The 20,942-nt window shown below is 43.0% G+C and overlaps 1 protein-coding gene across 2 annotated transcripts in view; it reads left to right on the forward strand.

Annotated features, from left to right (window-relative positions):
- The window catches only part of EXT1 (exostosin glycosyltransferase 1), a 218,277-nt gene that overhangs the window by 186,411 nt on the left and 10,924 nt on the right, over positions 1-20,942 (forward strand). For both annotated transcript variants that reach the window (XM_085853626.1, XM_085853627.1), the window contains 7 exons: positions 9,199-9,306; positions 9,702-9,821; positions 10,181-10,313; positions 10,650-10,768; positions 11,674-11,769; positions 12,909-12,998; positions 15,763-15,923. In XM_085853626.1, coding sequence (XP_085709752.1) covers positions 9,199-9,306; positions 9,702-9,821; positions 10,181-10,313; positions 10,650-10,768; positions 11,674-11,769; positions 12,909-12,998; positions 15,763-15,923 — 827 coding nt within the window. The remainder of the gene's footprint in view (positions 1-9,198; positions 9,307-9,701; positions 9,822-10,180; positions 10,314-10,649; positions 10,769-11,673; positions 11,770-12,908; positions 12,999-15,762; positions 15,924-20,942) is intronic.

Consider the following 20,942-nt stretch of genomic DNA (forward strand, 5'->3'; position numbering starts at 1 on the left):
GTACTGTATATCATGATGTTCCAAAAATGTAACGGGCTCGATATGTTCTCGTGGATCAGGTATTACGTGGCGGAGGTATGCGCCCTACCGAGTGCCCTTCGAGTTTTCTCTGTTTTCTCTGCAACTGCTTATCCGATTGACACAACATTTTCACCATAGTTGCGACTACTCATGTAAAATGGTTTTTTTTCCATAAATATTACGTAATTGATCATGTGATGTGGCAGCTATATTGCAAAAAAGGAAAAACTCTGGACCACTGCATCTCTGAAAACACACTATGGAAACCGTTGAAACTTGGCACATGTGAAGTACTCCCCATGGGAAACAAGTGTGATTTTTTTTTGATGATGTCATAGGTGCCTTCGTTATGACGTCATAATTGCATACTTCAAACGCTTCATCCGATCAGTATGAAAAATGTTGAGGGTCATTTATGGCTAAATTGTATGGGGGGGGGGGGGAATTGATGATGTCATCGTTCATGTGGTTCGGCAGCTATTGTTTTTTTTTAAACATGAAAACCTTCAAAAACCTTATTTTCTGAAACCGCTGAACAGATTGAGGCGAAACTTTACAGGTATGATTGCCGATCCACGAGGAACAAAAAGTTATCCACCTATGACGTCAGAAGTCACATGGTTTGGCAGCAATGATTTTTTTTGAATAATATTCCTTCAAAAATCTTCTCCAGAACGGCTTGGCAGATCGAGGTGAAAATTCACCCACATGTTCCGCAAGCCTTGGGGATCCTAGGGTACGCATGAATAATTAATAGGTCACATGGTCTGGCAGGCATATTGGATTAAATGAAAATCTTAAAAAAAAATTGTTTCTCTTGAACCACTTCATTAATTCAAATGAAACTTCACAATTATGATCCAGTAGTCACGTGGAATATATCTGTCTATGTATATATATCTCAACGTGATTGGACACATGGTCTGGCAGCCATAATTATTTAATCTTTTGAATCTGGGTTCAGAGATTTAAATCAAACTTGGTAAAATGATGTAATAATGTGGGTGGAGGCATATATGTTGATGTTGCGATGTCAAAGAGTGTCGTTCTAGTTTTCTATACAATGTCGAGGCTCGTAGAGGAGAAAGGACATGCAACAGATCAGACCATGGCAGAAGACAAGGGACAGCAGAAAGACAGGGGTGGGAGGGGGTGGGGGGGGGGAGATGGATACAGCCACTAACTCTGAGGAAGGAAAAACTGGAAACTTGGAAATCGGTGGGTTTGGGAGGGTTCATGGGGGAAAAAAAGATTATGGTTGTTGGTGGGGGCCAGATAATCTGAGATAGTTGTGAATAGCTGTCTTGAAGTCTAGCAGGAAGAATGAGATTAAGGAGGCTGAAGAAGTTGGTTCCACAGATGGGTGAACAAAAGGAACAAATGAGTGGAGGTGAGAAGTGATTCAAGGGAAAAGGGGGGGGGGGTGGGACAGAGTAGAGTACCTATATATAGAGAGTAGCGACATAGGGGGACCAGAATTTGATGGTCACGTGACACATGGGCGCCATTTTGTTTCACACTCTAGCGCCAAGCTACGCATCGAATCCAGATCTTCACCGAGTGAGCTCGGAGAGACCGAGTTTGAAACTGAGTGAAACTTTATTAGTCAAAATGACGGGTTGTTGCGCCTTTGGGTGCAGCAACAAATCTGAGAAGGGGTACAGGATGTATAGGTTTCGTTTTCAATTTCTGCATTTAAGCTTTTCGCCGTCGACAGTGCCTTTAGGTACGGCTCCTGGTATTGGAAGCATGTCATCATGTGACCCATATAAACTTTCAAGGACATCTAAGCTTTTAGAAGTTGTTATCTATGGAAAGAAGAGAAAATTCGTTGTTTTGATAAGTAATTTGATGAACAATTTTGGTATTTGTCTATTTCTTATGTTGACCAAAAACCAGTCAAGTTTTAGACTTAAAAAAAGGGCAAAATAATGTACACATATGGACATTGACATGTATGGTATATAAGTCTTACTGTATATGCGTTGAATGTGTTACCATGGTAAAGATTATTGTAATAAGAATTATATCAATCATAGCAGCAATTGATATTATTATTGATTTATTTGATTTATAGCCTGTATGATTAAATTGGAACAAAAAATTACCTATAGAACCACTGCCCCCACGCCTGCCCCAAAAATGAAATGCTTTAAATTTGGGGGCCCTCTTTATGCATGCCGTTGATCTTATTTATTATCATAACCCCAGTAAGGATCAATGGTAGTCTGGGATGTTGGCATCTAGAAAGCTAACAATATGGGCAATCATTATTTAGCAACCCAATTAATTTACATATTTATCACTTAATTGCACAATCTTATGAAAATACACAATTTGTAATGAATTGTCTGTTTATTTGGTTACCATGGCAACACATTAGATGGGGTTTCATAAAAAAAAATCTAGCCTACAATCTCTGACCTTCATACTTTCATTTGGTGTATTTCCATTTTTGTTCAGAATCATCAATCATGTAGTATTGTCTTGAAAACTTGCTGTCAAGTTGTTAATATTTCACCAAAATTAATTTTGCTGTAAACACTAATATATAACTAATCATGATATTACGTATTTATACACTTGAATTTGAAAATGCCTGCAGTGTATGAACAATACAGGTAACTCTGCATGCATGTAAGTCAGCCTTATTAAGTCGAATAATCGCACAAGTTTAAACAAATTTTGAAACCGTATTATGCAAGACGTGTTATTTACCTTCTGTGAGGCAGATTTGTTCTACGTCGAACAGATTTCTGTGGTCCCAAGAGATTCAAGTTAAGCAGAGTTACCTGTACTTATAATTTGTAGCATTTCTTTATCGTTCATCATCTTGCAAATTGATGGAACACTGTTGACAGAAATAAAATAGCAAGTCAAACCTACTGCGATTTTTCATGGACTGTTTCTTCACAAGATTGTACCAGTTGAATACTTAACATAAGCATTTTGACATGAACGTGCTTCATAGATTCATCCAATAATTGCATAGCAGGCCTGTGCAATTAACTATTCTTTGCCCATAAAAAAGGGTCATTTCAATTGTTAAGAAATTTTTGAAATCTGATACAATCATTTTGGCATTGTCACTTTTTGGTGTGTTTGAGAGCGTGTTGGGTGGTAACTATTATGATAAATTACATGTAGGTATCGGTGTTTGTTGTTTTTGTTTGTTATGGGTGAGATGATAATGTGGTGAGATGAAAAAGTAAAGATGGGTGAGGTGGGGAGGGATGGGTAGGGGCAGGTATGGATCAAATTGAGGCCCCAACTTAGGCCTATGGACTCGAGATTTTTATTTGGCTCAACTTCATGTCATAAGCCTACACAGGCCGAGTTTCTCCCAAATGTCTCGTTCTCTGGCAAACTTACTCTGAGTTTCCCGTGTAATGACTACATGCATTTTAACATTTTATCACTTTCAACCCCATTGATTCTATAATCAAGATCTTTGGCCGAGTAAAACATGAGAATAAATATATATGTCCAGTGATGTATCCCACCCTCCTGATGTATTGCTTCATTCATGCATGCTGCTACAGCGGTAGCGCACGCACCACGCGTTATCCAGAGTGAAACAAAATGGCGCCTATAGTTGAGTTGTCGCTACTCTCTATATATAGGTACTCTAGGACAGAGCAGAGAGGACAGAAAGGGCAGATGGTGCAAGCCCAGAAATGAGGCCTTGGAAGACAGAGACCATATACATGTCTGCGATGGTGTACTGATAGAACCATAGACTCAGCTTCAGCGTGGGAGATTCCAATGATCTTGAAGGCCTTGGTTTCCATGGTATCAAGATAAGCAATATGTGGGGCAGGGGAGCCAGCCCAGAGGGGAGGGCATTACTCCATCAAGCTGCGGATGAAGGCCTTGTAAGTGAATCAGACGTCAGGTTTGCCAAGGAAAGACTACATGACAGAAGATGCCCAGTCGACGACTGTCTTTGGAGGCCATTTGAGAAATGCAGTTTGCCCAAGATCTTGGCTGATAGTGAGGTCCGAGTGTTTGAGGGACTGAACTTCTTCATGAAATTTTTTGAGAAAGTAGATGAGCAGGTTTGCCAGATGGTCTTTTCCGAGAGACAGAGTCAGGGTGTGAGATTTGTTTCGATTGAAATGCATAGTCTAAGTATTTGACCAGTTTGTGATGCTGTTGTGGTATGCAGATTGGGAAAGGATGCTGTAAGACTATCTGGAGGATGAGGGATTTTCTGGCAAAGGGTGTCGTCATCACCAAAGAGATAGAAAGGATTTTCCAGAGACTTTGACAGATTGTTGATGAAGATTTGTGAGAGGACCAGGCCTAGAAAACTGACCTGGGACACTCCAGCCTTGACAGGGAGAGGACATGAAAAGATTCCATTGAGAGCCACGCAATGACTATGAGAGTAGAGGTAGCCAGTAAACCATGTGTGGAGCTGGCCCTGAATGCCGTAGTCAGAGAGTTTGGAGAGTAATGAAGGATGCCAAACTGTATTGAATGCTTAAGATATTTCTCGAGTGATAGTCCTGATCTCATATCTGACATTGAGGGCTTCCATCCACCTGGTCTGAATCTGAAATGATAATATGAGATCAGGTCATTGGAGAAAAGGAATTATTTGATGTCGACTCCGATGATGGATTCCATGACCTCGCTAATGATTGGAAGCAAGCTGATCGGTGTGTAGTTGAGGGGATCAGTTTTTGCAATTTGTTTATGTAATGCACTGATGTTTGCAGACTTCCAAGCAGATGGAAGACAATGGAAATTAAATGATAGGATGAACAGAGCATAAAGAATTTGAACTGCAAGAGCAGTACAGCATGTTTTTTGGACTGTGCTGAAACTGTCTGGTCGATTTACACAATCAGATTTGATGGTTACTAGGAAGTTTCTCCACTTTCTCAGGTTAAAAAGACAGAGGCCGGGAGCAGTTGGGTGCAACTGGGTATGACGAGTACACAGAGCGAAAGAGGTTGGGGACACAATATTTTGAAGCAAACACAGAATGGAGGCATTCTGCCTTCTCACGAGCGGAGTTGGCTGTGGTGCCATTTGAAGAAAGGGAAGGGATGGAAGGGGAGCATGCTCCAGAGACAGACTTAACAAGGTGCCACTAGGTTTTAGAGGAGGGAGACAAGTTTGAAATTTCACTATTGAAGTTGGACATATGTTGTTTAATGGCTTTCCTGAGAGCGGACACACACACTTGTTGCGGGCTTTGTGGAATGATCTGAGATTGCCTTCACTCGGATTTGCCTTCCAGGAAGAGAAGGAAAGTTGTTTCAAAGTAAGCGCCTGATCTTAGGATTCAGTGTACCATGGGTGGAAGGAAAGGTATGATAATTGAAGACGAGATGGGATGGAGCTGCACATAAGAGAGAGCAGGTTTCTGTGATAGAATTCCTAAGCTGACAATATCAAGAGCAGCAGATAAAGGAGACCAGTCCTGAAGAGAGATGGCAGCTTGCGGTCCTTGCCAGTCTGCTTTTGAGTGAAATGCAAGACTCACCGGCACTGAGGTGGCTCGCTGGGAATAGATGAACCAACTGGAGCAGTGGAAGTGCAGGAGACATTGGCAGGGAATTTTGGTCATAACCAGGTCCAAAAGGGAGGATTTGCAATTGGCAGAAATCTAAGATGGAAAGTTCACAGATTGAGTCAGGCTCAGAGAGCCACAGAAGTCCTTTGTTACAATGCCATGTTTGGTGAGAGAGTTTACTTTGCCTTTGACATCCAATTGGCACGGCAACAGGAAGAGAGACTTGGGTGGTTAAAGGTTGGTCCATGTTGGCTGAGATGGAGTGTTAATGGAGTCGTCATATTTTGGAGGATGGTACAATACACAGGCAAACTAGAGTCGGGAGCAGAGATGATGTCATAGCCAAAGGTACTCTTGGGGGTTTATAGGTAGAAGAGCAGTACAGGGAATCTGAGATGGATCTGGAGGCAGGGGTGAAGAGGAATCTGAGAGAGGCTCGATGGGAGGAGGTTGGTGGAGATGGGTGGGGGTGGGGTGATGGGGAAACTCTGAGACAGATGCAGAAAAGGGTGGTATGAAGTGGAGGGATGCTGAAGAGGGTTACACACAGAAGGGGTGTAGTTGGAAGGACACAGGCATGTAAGAGATGACGTGGGGGAGGGTACTGACATCGAGAGGTTTGACACCATTTATGGACATGAGGTGTAGGTGAAAGTCATGTGCAGGCAACTTCTGCAAACTGGACCTCATGATTCCCAATGTAGATATCCGGAGACAGATCATGGTGCCATCAGGTTTTAGATTGTTGAAGGCACAGAAGAAAGTGGTGCTCTCGGCATGGGGTGACAAACTATGGACAAAGCAATTGTCAGGCAGTTTTGGGAAATAAACCTTGTGAATGTGAATAAGAGGAATAGATCCTGATTAAGAAGAAAATGTGGAGTGTTCCTGATAGATAAATAATTAAGGAAATTGAAGCATTTTTAAATGTTATTAATAACTTTTGAAGTAAGAAGCAATTAATTTGATCTCAAGATTCAATTTGGAGGTATTGAAAAAAAAGTAAGGGACAAAGAATGAACGAGGGAAGGAAATACAGGCAGAATGAGTTTGTGAACTTTATTTTGGATAAATTAAATTTTTTTTTGAAGTGAGGAGGGAGAGGGCAGAGGAATATATAGTTGAGGAGGCTGAAAGGACAACACTTGGGAGAAAGAAAGTGGGACGAGGCATGCAGCGTCAGAGACAGGATTTTCATGCTGACTTTCTCAGGCCTTGGCAAGTCGGCCAGATACTCACCTGGACACCAATTCTACAACATACCACAAAAAAACACAAATTGCAACACAGGGATGAAAAGATAACAACGCACGACAAATGTGGTTTGGAAACTTAACTTTGATGAACTGGAAGGAGGAACTACACAACCCAACATCCAACGTGGTTGGACCTGTTAAAACATTAGGAAATGGATATCTCGATGGCGCGGCATCCATCATGCCATCTTGTTGCAAAGAAAAGTCATTTTCATCTTGGCAATATCCTCAACAACTTCAACAGCCAAGTAAGATCAGTGGGCTTTATTCCAGATGGCTGAACATTTTAACATTTTAACATCATCGGAGCACGCATCTTCGACATTTCCCAGTCAACATCTTTGGAAACAATGAGGTTGGGTTTATCAGCAGTACAATGCTGCCATCGGGGGAAGTGGGAACTCGTGCTCTTGATTTAAACAATCCAGAATTGGAGCTACATCTTCAAACGCAGTTCATTATCTTTCTCAGCTGGATCACCTCCTTTCTTGAGAGCAAGCTACTTGAAAGCCTTCATGGAGTTGGACCCATCGTCGGTCGCAGTGGATCACACTTTGTTTTGGATGTTGAAGTTCAAGTGAATTTCTTTGAGCTTTCCAGTGATCACATCATACATGTGCTTTCCCAATAGACATACACAGTTGTATAAGTGCCACAGATTTTTTCCTTCCGGCGTAATTTATTCCGTTTTTTTTTTCTTGCTCATGGCAGCAGCATGTAGCTCTCTCTGATTGCAAATCCAGTTGTCTGCAGCAGTGTTGTGCACAGATCATGGATATCTTTCAACTTTGCATTTAGCATTTCTTTCATTAAGGGGAAAGCCTGCCGAACCATTCCATGAAAGTTTTCTGACACATGAGAATTCTGCCAGGCCGAAGTCATCCAATGAGCTTCATGAATGGAGACAGTCATCATGGTGTTTTGCTTTTTCTCTCTCTATCTCTCTTTGTGTCTCTGTATCTTCTCTCTCTCTCTCTCTCTCTCTCTCTCTCTCTCTCTCTCTCTCTCTCTCTCTCTCTCTCTCTCTCTCTCTCTCCCCCCCCCCCCCCCAACATGAATTCTTTGCATGCAGGTCGTTTCATCAGATTGTCTCTGCTTTAGCATTCCCTTGATTTACCACCTATAGTAACCATTTATCACCTCAAGGAATGCATTTGTCAAATCACCATAACAATCTAGCTTTTATATTCTGAAAACTTTCAAGATAAAGCCTTACATTCCAATTTGTATTTTAACTTTTTCATATTAAATAATGAAATCTCACCTCCAGCGATGCTTTTTATATCTCTGCAGCTGGAGGCTATAGGTGGCAGTGTGTTATCAGGTTGTCTGTCTGTCCGTTCGTTATCAGTTTTCTTGTTACCACAATAACTCGTGAACCACCGAATGGATTTCAGCCAGACTTTGCACAAGTGTCGGCTGTAATACAAAGATAAACAGATTTGATTTTCAATTCAAAAGGTCAAAGATCATGTGCCCTTTAAAAATCATCCTTCAGACCATAACTTGAGTTTGAAGCATCTCATGTTTTCTCTCTTGTAATTATCTCTTTTTTTTTTCTCTTTCTCCCTTTCACATGACCTTTGATTGAGTTCAGATGTAACGGGATTGACATTTAATCTGGGTGAAGTCATATCTTTGACTCATTTGTATCAAATTCCAATTTTCACGTTTTTGTGTATTTGCTGTTGGCCTTAGAGATGTAGGATTCCCTCTCCACCTCGATCCCCCATCATTGAACCCAAAAAGGAGTGACTTTTCAGTCGCCTTCACTCTCTTCCGCTTCAAAGTTCACGACAATCCTACCGCATGCTACTTCTGAGAGTGCAACTTACAAGGCTTTTCACTTATTAACCACACCGGATGACTTCACCACTTATCTATCGGTGGATAAACCCCAAGTATCGACATGTTGTTTCATATCAATGTAAAGTTTCCAAATAATGGTTTAATGGATACAGGTAACTCGAGACAACTCTACTGATTATGAGACTGATCTTATAAGCAAATTACATCTTTACAAATTATATCGGTCTAAGTCAAACAAAATCCATTTTTCACACTTTTTGTGTTGTTTTTCTCTATCACACGAGGTCCTATCAAAACGTATTTCGCTCCAACGAAGGGTTAACACCCAAAACGTCATCTTCCGGCTTCCCACGGCGGATGGCGTACCTCACTCAACGTTCTTCTGATTTAATCAATTCGTTCTACCTGTCCGCCAACGTAGAATGACACTAGCCTTCACAATTAAGACTAGTTCTCCATCCTACTTCCTGTCAAAAGTTGCCTTGTTTTTCGGGAGCGTTGAGTGTAGCGGATATGAGAAATTTTGACAAATTCACTGCGTTGTGTCAAAATCTATTTGGGCTTGAAACGTGTCATTCTCCGCAGGCTGCCTGCATCCCCGTCCTTCTCAGCAATGGCTGGGAGCTTCCCTTCTCAGAGGTGATTGACTGGAGAAAAGCCATTGTCCAGGGAGAGGAGAGACTGCTTTTACAGGTACGGAAGGTGTTACCACCCATCTTCTGTATCCTCCCCCCCCTTTACTGTTTCCTGTCTTCACCTCCCCTTCATTCCTTTCCCTCCAAATATTCCACAATGTACCCCCAACATGTGTGCCCTCAAACTCTGGTTGTCCTTTAAAATACAAAACAGGGGGTTCCAAAACGAACCGAGCTGCAAAAGTTTCCAGGTGTTGTGATGCTGTTTTCGGTAGGTGTGAGTACGTCGTACTCATTGGTGTGCTGTGTGTCGGGGGTTTGCACATTTGGGATTTCACCATTCTATTACTCCTTCTACAGTGATTTTAACATGTAGTTTTTGGCCGAATGATATGTCGGTCTGGTCAGAGCAATCAACCGGTCTTTTTGCTTTCTCTGCATCGTCCTTTACAGATTCCATCTTTGGTGAGGTCATTCGATAATGACCAAATCCTGTCCATCAGACAGCAGACACAGATGCTGTGGGAGACGTATTTCTCCTCGGTAGACAAAATTGTCACGACGACATTCGAAGTAAGGGTGAAAATGGTGTCTTTTATTTATTTATTTATTTATTTAATTTCATGTTTGCATTCACTCTGACATCGATCGATCGGGATTGAATGGATTTAAGACAGGGGTTCCCAAACCCAGGGTCGTGACCCAAACTTGAACCACCCCCCCCTCAAAATCTCAGTTTTTGAGGGGGGTTTTCATGTCAAAAGCATTTTCTCTGACAATTTTTTTTTATCATAAGTACACTAGGTACCAGTATCATTTGGGTTGCGAGGCAAATGTGATGTCAAATTTTGGGTCATGGACAAAAAAGTTTGGGAACCACTGATTTAAGAGAATCGGTGAAGGCTGGGGGAAAAAACAAAAATGCTTTGCAGATCATTCAAGATCGAATTTACAAACACGTATCGAGAAATCAAATTATGTGGAACGTGGCACCCGGGGGTTTGCACATCTTGCCGCAGTTTTCAACTCATCTCCTGGACTTCCCTTTCTACTACGCACTTTTGGGTGAGAAATCGTTGCCGTTCAGCATTGGAATTCTCATATATTTTTTGCCTTTGACTGCTCTTCGCTCGAGTGCTCCGAAGAAATGCTGTAATTGTTTGCTTCACTTCAAAGTTCATCTCAATTAATAGCTGTGTAAATCCCGAGGTTTGAGCGGTGTGCCGTTTCGCGAGATTAAAACCAGACTGATTAATTTTCAACACTTTCCACACTTTGATCTTGGTGCACCTAACGGATATGACTTGGCATTGATTTGTTCTGCTCGTTTCCACCACCCAAACGCCCTACCCCCCACCCCCTAACCACCACCTCTACCACCACTCCCTATTGTTGTTGCAGGTGCCAAACCAGCGGAGTGGTTTACTGCACTGATCTATGTTACATCTCCGCTGATTTCCCAGTCTCAGCCTATCATGAAACTCATCGTGGCACTCGCAAAGTCAAAATACTGCTCTCAGGTCATTTGGAATTTCTGTCTTCCTCTGTCGGATTCTGACCATGAACATATTTGTTTTTGCTGCTGCTGAGTGCTTCCTTTATTTACCAACTCGCTCATTATACTTCCCACCGTTCCTTAAGGCCACCTCGCTCATCCTCGTCCAACCGTTGCTGCGTCTATCGTTTCGCAACATGACTTGTGTTGATGCAACGTGTTCGTAACTTCACAGCAGAACCTCCTGTGGGAGGATAGAGCCTGGTGTTGGCTTAACAGTTAAGGTGGCTGTATGAAGATTTTAGACCCTTGAGTTCGAGCTCCTGTCGGCAGTTGAATTAACACCAGGTGGGATTGACTCGACCCGTCATCCTTCTGAGGTCGGCGAAATGAGTATCAACGTATTGGTACGAGAGGGCACTGCGGCAGAGGAATAGTCGCGCCCCCAGAAAATGATGCAACCAGCAGCCAAAGGCTGCACACGATACCAACTGTAACTGTGGGAGGATGCAAAGAGCAATCGTGCTCGTACATCATACAATGTGCACACCTTCCAGATGAAACGAAACTGCAAACTGGAAGCAGCTTACAAACGAATATATCTTAGTGTGGCGTATACCTGCCAATGGGGTTTTCATCTATCTCTTAAAATAATAATAATAATAATAATAATAATAATAATAATAATAATTTGGAGATACGCAAAAAAATAATTAAGTTTCACAACATCAAGTATATTAATGGACGATGAGCATTTCATCACTTATTTCCGTGTGACTTGAGCACAAACAAAGGTACCGCCGTGTTTCGTTCCGTGGACCAGATCACACCCAGTAGCTCGGACTCATGAACTTTGATTACCTTCCGGCCTGTCAATCATTATATCAACCCATTCTCACGACGGTACCTTCTCCGATGTCTTTCACACAGATCGTTGTCTTATGGAACTGTGACAAGCCCGTTTCACCCAAAATCAAGTGGCCAGACACGACAGTGCCCTTCGTAGTTATAAATGCAGAGAGCAAGGTATGTGGAAAATTTGGGAGAAAATGTTTTAATGTGGATTTCTAAACGCATGAGGTATTGACACTGCCTTTGACACTGTACTGTAAGGTGGAATATCAGTGTGGCTAACTTTTAATGTGGTCTATTCTAAGTTGCCTACGCTGAGTTTCACCCCCACTGTGATAAGAACCAATTACAAACTCTTGTGCAGGTGTTTAATCTTGCAGGATGTTCTATATCGGAGGGTACACTTCCGTTAAAGAAAGAGCGATAAACCAGCTTTTCCATCCAGCAGTACCTGCTTGTAAAGGTTCCACTATATCTCTCAACAAATATTTCGAAGGGGGCTATTGCACGCTTCATTGTAACCAATCTAGCTCTTCATTTTCTAGACACAATGCAGAAGCCAATCAGTTAAGCAGGATGGTGGAAAGGTAGCACACTTACCTTTGAGCTGTCGAGTCTGGGTTTGATGACCGTTGCGACTATAAACTGTCGGATTGGTGGTTTGCAGGTGTGGCGTTGCATTACAAAGCGCACCATCCCTCGTATGGATGTTAAGCTTGGTGTTTCCTCTGCTAGCATCAGTTGGTGGACATTAAGAATCCCATGGTGTCTGTCATGAAGAGTCGGCGGGTTATCGCAAGTGCCCTGAACAAAGTACAAATTCCTGCACTTTCGATTGAAAGTGAGGCTGGCCAGCCGGTTCTTGAAAGACTTGAGCCAATAACATCTTCCGGCTGATTCCACAAAAAGGTGGGATGAATTCGGTTCAAGTAAAGATATGGATCTTGTAGCCAATATCAATGGTGTTAGATACCACCATAATGAGCTCGTTGTGGCTCAAGAATGTTTGAGTTCGACCGAGGCGGCGACTGCCCGCCGAACATCAGAGTCAGACAATGCAAGGCACACTTGAAGCGAATCGATGCTATTCTTTCCCAGGCGGGTCAAAATTAATTTGGGAAGGAGGAATGAGGGGACAACACCAACAGCTGTGGTCTAATGCAATGAATGAAAATTCAAAATGTACAGAAATGGTAACGAATGACGAATGTGTGTTTGATTCAAAGTGTTTTGTTGGTCCTAATTCACCGAAATATCTCGTGCTGTGAAAGTGATACCGATTGATTGCAGTGTATGATGTGTCATGTTGGCAGACCATTAGCAGCCGTTTCATGCCACTGGACGTCATCCAGACAGATTCCGTGCTTTCGCTTGATGAAGATATCGTTTTATCAACGAATGAGGTGCGGAGCTCGACGCGGCATCGTCTTTTGCGATTTCCTTTCAATCCTCCTCTTTTGGATTCTCGGATTTATGACACTTATAGTATCATCACCTATACTTAGCTTTACCCGTTGTCATGTTTTTTGATTAGTTTTGTCGTTTGTTGTTTACCCATATTTTTTGCTGCCCTGCTCACAAAGGTTGATTTGTTCCAAACATTTGGTTCCATCGTCTATAAAAAAAAAAAAATCAAAAAACGTCGTTCTCCTCATTTTAAAAGCACCAGTCACGTGTGTCTTATTAAATAGGTGAAGAATACTAAATTATGAATATTTGAACATCATTGTTAGTTAGCTGTAAAGATTTTTCTTACAAAGAATATCAAATTGTTCACCTATATGCTGTATTATATAACGACAGCAAAGATTTTGGCATGACAGGTTGGCCTTGAGGTATGCACACTCACCTGTAAGCTCTCTGTAAGTTGGTGGTCAAACATCCTGCGGTGACCTTCGCGAAGAGTAGGCGAGCTATTGGTGGCATCATGAACAAATTACCAATTCCCGCTCTAACCAAGAGAGGGCATTGCATCAGTGGTGCAGCCGCACCCTCAGCGAATGATGCCACCCTTGTGCTGCAAACGAGTGACGCCGAAGAAGCAAAGATTTTTCTTAAAGATCATGGAAGACTTTTGTCTTTCTTACGTGCAGGACAGGGACATCAGGAGATGGCGAACAAATAAACGTGGTATATGAGATTTGAACTTCTGTTCATACGCTCATAAAGGAGGTACTCAGATTGGATCTGTCAACAGCAGATTGGATCTACATACATATTTTCAGATAGAAGCTCAGTCACTCAAGTTATAAATACTTGGAAAACTAGAAGGGTACTCGGTGGGACGCACACCTCCGCCACGTAATACCTGAACCTTTGGAACATATCGGACAAAATACATTTTTGAGATATCATGCTATATAGTACTGTATCGTTTTTGGCTGTAAATCACTTTAAAAATTAAATATTTCTCGTTTCCAGATCCAGATTCGTATCTTCACCAAAATCTAATCAGTTCATCCTTGTCACACATGGAACCTGTCCGCAAAATTTCAACCACCACCAAATTTCATCCACAACTTTTTGAGATAGCCTGCACACAGACAAACATACAAACAAACAGGCAGAAAGGGGTGAAAACATAACCTCCTTCACCTTCGGTGGTGGAGGTAATAACTTTCATCACCACAATTCGGAGTCCCTCCCACTGTCTCCACAAGGATCGGCAACTGAACTATCCGATCCACTTCTCATAACGTCCACTGGAAGAGGTGCAGTCCATGGAACGACTTCGTCTCACTGTCTGCCATGAGCTTTCAGGGGAGAAAGACATCGCCAAGCTAGTATTAACAGCCAGTTTCCATCAGGGTAATCTCCGTAGAGCTGAGACTTTCCTGAGCCACAACTAGCTCATCATGGCGAACAAAGCTTTCGTGCTTTGTTCGCCATGTGCTCCATGAAGTATGGCTCCCCATTCTGGTCTGGTTCTTCATGATCTCTTCGGCACACACTGATTCTTTCCCATTCGTTCCTCTCTGGACTACTGTGACTCATTTGTGCGTTGTTCCTTCTTGTGTATGTCCATCCCTCCCACACCTTTAGTTAGCTTGTAAACCTGCTGTGCTCTGTCATTTTGTTCCTCCAGGAGAGTAGACCCTTGTATATAAACATATATATGTTATGGTATCGTCATGACTTGTGAAAATTAGACATAGCCGGTGCTATTCCCAAAAGAGTTTAGTGCAATGTTAGCAGCAGTGAGTGACAATGCTTTGTGCTCCTTTTTCCCAAATCGATGTGTCTCATTACATAACAGAATCTTCCACGTGATCAGATAGAGTGCTACATACTTGTGGGAGGCATCAGTCATTTGTGTCTGTTCTAGAGATTGTCAGCTGCATCATTTACATCTATTTTTAATGGCAAAAGATCGAGGACCTGTCAAGCATGGGCACAGCTTGGCTTCCTATACCACGAGTTATGAGCTTCCTCGACCATACAAAGCGTCGTGCAAACCCCGTGGATTTGTCTTGAGTGTAGTAGCAGGTGGAGCCCGATGAGCGAAAAAGTCTCAAAATTGCCCGAGGAAGGAATTTGGTTGATAAAGGCTCAGATCTTTGGCCTCGAGCAACATGATGAAGCTATTGGTCAACTTGTAATCTTGCAGCATCACAGACGTCATTGAGACACCCGAACGAAGCTGTCGTATTTCCACGGAGCGACTTTTTGTTTCAGCGCACTTTGATCCTCATGAGCGATTGACGATGGTCACTCCGATGAAGTAATGCGACAAGTTTTTAATCTCGGATGCGTCCGCTGAGTCGTAGTAGTAATTTGTTAAAGTTGATACGCAGAGAGACACCCGAGATGCTCAAGTGATGATATAGATGTGAGTTCAGAGCAACAATTATTTGATGACCACAACGACTCGAGGCAGTGCTTTGTCCTTTGTAAACCTGCAGGAAACGCGGCTGAGAGTGACACTTCAAGGCTGTGCAAAGTTGATGTTGTCTCGTAGGACTGCCTAGCGAGCCACATGGCACAGCACTGACTGCATGAATGCCATTCAAAGGTCACATTCATCTTCTTAACAGAATAAAAGTGTGCCGGTGTGGTAATTAGCTCAGATTCAGGGCACCGAGGTAAACATGACTCTATTTAACAACAAAGCGGCCGTTTTTGATTGATTCTGTTGTGCATCACAGTGTTGGCATGCTTGGCCGGCAGGTGGACTTCGCATTCACCGTGTGGCAGAATTTTCCTGAGCGCATCGTTGGTTACCCAGCTCGCAGCCACTTCTGGGACGCGAACAAAGCACGGTGGGGCTACACGTCCAAATGGACAAACGATTACTCAATGGTGCTCACTGGTGCTGCTTTTTACCACCGGTGAGTCTTTCACAGTTGCGGCAGGGGTGTGTTCGCCCCATCGTGTCCATGTCTAACCTAACCAGGCTAGTGTGTGTGTGTGTGTGTGTGTGTGTGTGTGTGTGTTGTGCAAGTCGTGTGGCCGAATGAGAAGGTCATTACCCCGTCACCTGTATTATCTTATGGAAGGATCGAAGAGAAAAATAAACAAGCTTGAATGAGCTGAGATCCTCGTCCTCTTTATGATGACGTCATCAAAACGAATATGATGTCATTGTGATGTATCAGGTTTGCGATAAATTATCCGTGCTAATGCCCGGCTTGATTCCCGCAAACAAAATTCAAACATCTTGCCTAGTTTCGGAGATAATGGTACAGGCGATTTCCATTAGCGGCGATATTATGACGTCAACTTTTTTTCTGGGAAGAATTTCCAAAATCGGAGATGGTTTCTGCCTGCGCGTGGGCTTTCTGCATATACATGGCAAGTTTCACGAAGATCCGATGAAAACTCTGGGTTGTGAAACAGAAAATGTCAAAAAATAGGAATGACGTCATAAAAATTGATATGACGTCATGGTGATGTATCATATGTGCGGTAATTCATCTCTGCTAATGCCCTGTTCGATTCCCGCAAACAAAATTCAAACAGCTTGCCGAGTTTCGGAGATATTTTTTTAGGCGATTTCCATTAGCGGAGATATTTTGACGTCATAACTTTTTTTTCTTGGAGGAATTTTCAAAATCGGAGATGGTTCCTGTCTGCGCAGGGAATTTTTACATATACATGCCAAGTTTCAGGAAGTTTCGATGAAAAATGTAGGCTGTGAAACAAAAAAGTCCACAAGAAGAAGATGAAGAACAACAACGTGAGTAAGACTTAGAGATCCTCCAGGAGGATCTAAAAAAATCGAGAGGCCATGAAGAGTTACGAAGTATAAATTGAAACTCTACTTTGGATCTCTGAATGAAGGATGTTTTGGCTCAGTGTCGTGCAAACTGTCACTTGGTTATCTTGCTTGGTTATCGGCTGTGGACCATGGTAAATACGTCAAGCGGCATGCAGTCGCGTGTGTTTTGGCTAACCTCTCGGGATAAACATTTTCAAACTTGCCTTTGGTTTGTAGCGAGATGAAAACTTTCGATAAAGATGTTTCCATAAGTGAATTCGCTTGTAAATATTGAGGCACTGCGTCGTCGGCCTGCCTCTGAAGGAAGTTGTGCAAAGATTTTTCTCCTGATATTTTGTGGTTGCTTCGTGTTCCGGCACACCGAGCGTTTGCTTTTTTGTTTTGTTTTTGGACGAGCTGTCTGGTGGAAGCTCGGCCGAGCATCTTCTGCCGAAATGACTTCTGTGATTACATTCCAAGTGTTGACCATTTGAGGAAATTTAACGATGTGTGCACCTGTGAACCCTCATGAGGCTTTTTTTCTGTTCTTGATGGTTTTATGCTTTTTTTTTGATCAATTTTGTTTGAGATCTCTGCCAAAGAAGCAACTGTGAGGGATTAAAAGTCAAAAGTTTTCATCCATTGGGATCATACTCTGGGCTGAGCGTCGGTGCTGCCAAAGCAGTCTCCTGGGCTATTGAGTACAATCCTGGATGGCTCACTACACCAGCACAGGATACCAGCAAGCTGACACTCATTTTGCCGACCTCGAAAGAATGAGAGGCCGAGTCAACCCCACCTGGTATGAATTCAACAGCCAAGTGGAATTTGAACTCAGGACCAAAGGATCACAAGCCCACCACCCTAACCATGAAGCCAACATCAGGCATAAAGTTTTCATAATGTAGCTTTTACATCCAAAATGGAAGCTCACGGCAAGGCAAAGACAACATTTGCGTCAGGGCCTGGACCACAGTGAGAACGAAAGATCTAAGTGAAAGGTCAGACTATCGAGACCTTTTCTTCAGTTATCCGACATACACATCCTCACGTTGTCATTGCCCCCCCCCCCACCCCATTTTCCCCTCTTTGCCTTCCAATTCCACGTCGCGCCTCCTTTCTTCACCAACAACCCTCTCTCATCCTCCTCTCATCATCGTGCATCCCACCAACCATCTACAACACCTACAGCTCAAAGCCCACCTATCTGCGGCATTGGCGTGCAGGGTATCGGACTTGGGCGGCCTTGTGGCGATAGCAAGGCCAGAGAAAAATGGTGATAGCATTGATTTTTGAAAACAAATTACAACTCCTTCCAATGCATGCCGGGCCCCGTTTGCCTGACTTATTCCTCTTTCTCTGAAGGTACAATAAACAAAAGGCTACATGAGCACATCCAGACCTTTTTGTAAAAACCCTTGCTCTCACCCATTTACACGTTTGGACCTTTGTTATTTTTATTTTTATTATTATTATTATTATTATTATTATTATTATTATTATTATTATCGAGATCTTTTTTAATGACTTGATAAGCCACCAAATGCACCACAGCCATGCATAATGCTCGAGATGAAAACATTACTTTCTGAAACCTTAACAACACGAGAGTACGAGACCAATTGTGGTGTTTCTAAGGATTTTGATGTTTGAAGTCATTTCGTTTGTGAAATGCATTTTTGGTGGTTCGGGATAAATGCCGAAACAAGTCGTTGCCTTCTCCATTTTTTTTTATTTTCGAAACTGCCCAATGTTTCTGCAAATCAATGCAAGAGCCACAAAGCATTGTATCAGAGATTGATGTGTTGTCAAAGAAGACAATGGCTCCAAGAGAACCATCAGACGAACGGAGTGGTCTTCATCGACAACCACAAGCTTTGTGGTTTGGGTCGGTTGGAGTTTGGTGCTGATGATGGGAGGAGAAGGGGAAATCGGTGACACATTACATACATCGACATATTCTAATGTTACTGCCTCGATGTACCGAAACGCGTACGATGTCTGAATACATGATACTAATAACCAGGAGCATGAGAACTTGATCGACAAATCAAGACAGCACATGCGATTCAGATCTGAGATGACGGCATCGCGAGTCAGTGGATGAAGGATTGACGGATGAAATAGTGTTTTCCTTGATTGAATACCGCCACGGAAGGTGGACCGACGTGATGCCCTCACCCCTGTCTGCCCGCCTGTTTGTCTGTCTGTAAGCAGGATATCTCAAATAGATGTGGACGTATTCGGACGAAATTCGGTGGAGAAGTTGGGTGTGTGACAAGGGCAGATCGATTCGATTTTGGTGAAGATCTCGATCGGATATGAGAATTATTTAATTTTTAACGTGATTCTTCACCATTGAGAGATGGGGCCAAAAACAATATATATCACGATGTCTGAAAAAGTTTGGGACGGATTGTGACACAACTTGGTGGATGAGTTGGGGAGGTGACAAGAGCAAGCTGATTCGATTTTAGTTAATGTCCGAATGCAGATCCGACCTATCAGTGGGATACAACACATAGACTGTTCAGCCTGGTGGACGTATGCACTCCGCTGAGTGCCGCTTTAGTCTTTAAATACAACAAAAACACCCGGTTCCTGTGGGAGTGGCCAGGGAGGGGGCGGGTTCATGTGTATGTGTGTGTGTGTGTGTGTGTGTGTGTGTGTGTGTGTGTGTGTGTGTGTGTGTGTGTGTGTGTATGTGTGTGTGTGTGTGTGTGTGTGTGTGTGTGTGTGTGTGTGTGTGTGTGTGTGTGTGTGTGTGTGTGTGTATATGTGCAGAGATGAGATGTGTGTGTGTGTGTGTGTGTGTATGTGTGTGTATGTGTGTATGTGTGTGTATGTGTGTGTGTGTGTGTGTGTGTGTGTGTGTGTGTGGGTGTGTGTGTGTGTGTGTGTGGGTGTGTGTGTGTGTGTGTGTGGGTGTGTGTGTGTGTGTGTCTGCAGCTGAGTCCCATTTGTATTCAAAGTCCCTTTTGCCTTAATTATTCATTTTCTAACCCACTTCACCTCTGATGCTTTAGACTCGGCCATGTTGTTATCCTCATTCGTCCATCCCCCGTGCAGCGGAAAACGGGGTTGTGCAATCAAAACTGTGTGTGTCTGTTGTCTGTCTGTGCGTCTGTCCAGGCTGTAACTTTTTGACCATTTTTATATTTTTTATTTTATAAACAATGTCGAGGCTCGTACGACAGCGAACATGCAGAATGTACAACAAGGGGAACAGGAGCCAAGAGGAGATCTGTGGAAGGGAGAGGGATGGGGTGGGAACATGGGGTAAACAAGATGAACACTACAGGGACTTTCAGGGGTAGAAAAGATCGAGGTTTTGGATGGGGGGTGATAAGAGGTGGTGGTGAACAGCTGTTTTGAAGACCTGGAGGGAAGAATGGGAATGAATAGAGTGAGGGAGTTTATTCCAAAGGCGGGAAAAAAGAGGAATGAAAGAGTGAAGGTGAGCAGTGATTCTTGATTTTGGAGAACGTGACAGAAGGGAGTTACTGGTGGGCCTTGAGCGCCCTGCGGAAATATGGGGGTACATATCTCAGAGAGAGCAGGGGGGGGTGAGGCCAGAGAGGAGATGGTAGAAGACAGAAAGACCACCGATATGCCTGCGGTGAGAGAGCGAGACCCAAAGACTCAGCCTCACCACGGGAAATACCAACGATCCGAAATGCCTTGGTTTCCACAACGTGAAGCCAAGAAAGGTGAGAGGTGAGAGCACCTGCTGAGAGGGGGGGGATCAGTACTCCATGAGGCTGCGGATGACACTTTGTATGTGATCAGGAGTTCAGGAGGGCCAAGGAAGGACTTTGCACGATGGAGGATACCCTGTTGGAGACTGGCCTTTGGAGGCCAGGTTGGAAACGTGGCATTCCCAGGAAAGATTATGGCAGATAGTGAGACCCAGAAACTTGAATGAAAGGACTTCTTAAAGAAGATTGTTGTGAAAGTGGATGGGGGGGGCGGGGGGGGCTTCCAGACTGTCCTTTTGGAGAGACATCGTGAGAGTGTGAGCTTTTGTCTTCAGATTTTCAATAAAGTTTTATTATGAGAATATAGAGAAGACAAATTCATAATTTTGTTCGAATAATTTTCAATATTATTATTATTATTATCATCATTATTGTTTGACCCTTTTTTTTGT

Source organism: Eptatretus burgeri, chromosome 14, assembly GCF_056783735.1.
Source record: "Eptatretus burgeri isolate ZD-2024b chromosome 14, Ebu_testis_v1, whole genome shotgun sequence".
Classification (NCBI taxonomy): Eukaryota; Metazoa; Chordata; class Myxini; order Myxiniformes; family Myxinidae; genus Eptatretus; species Eptatretus burgeri.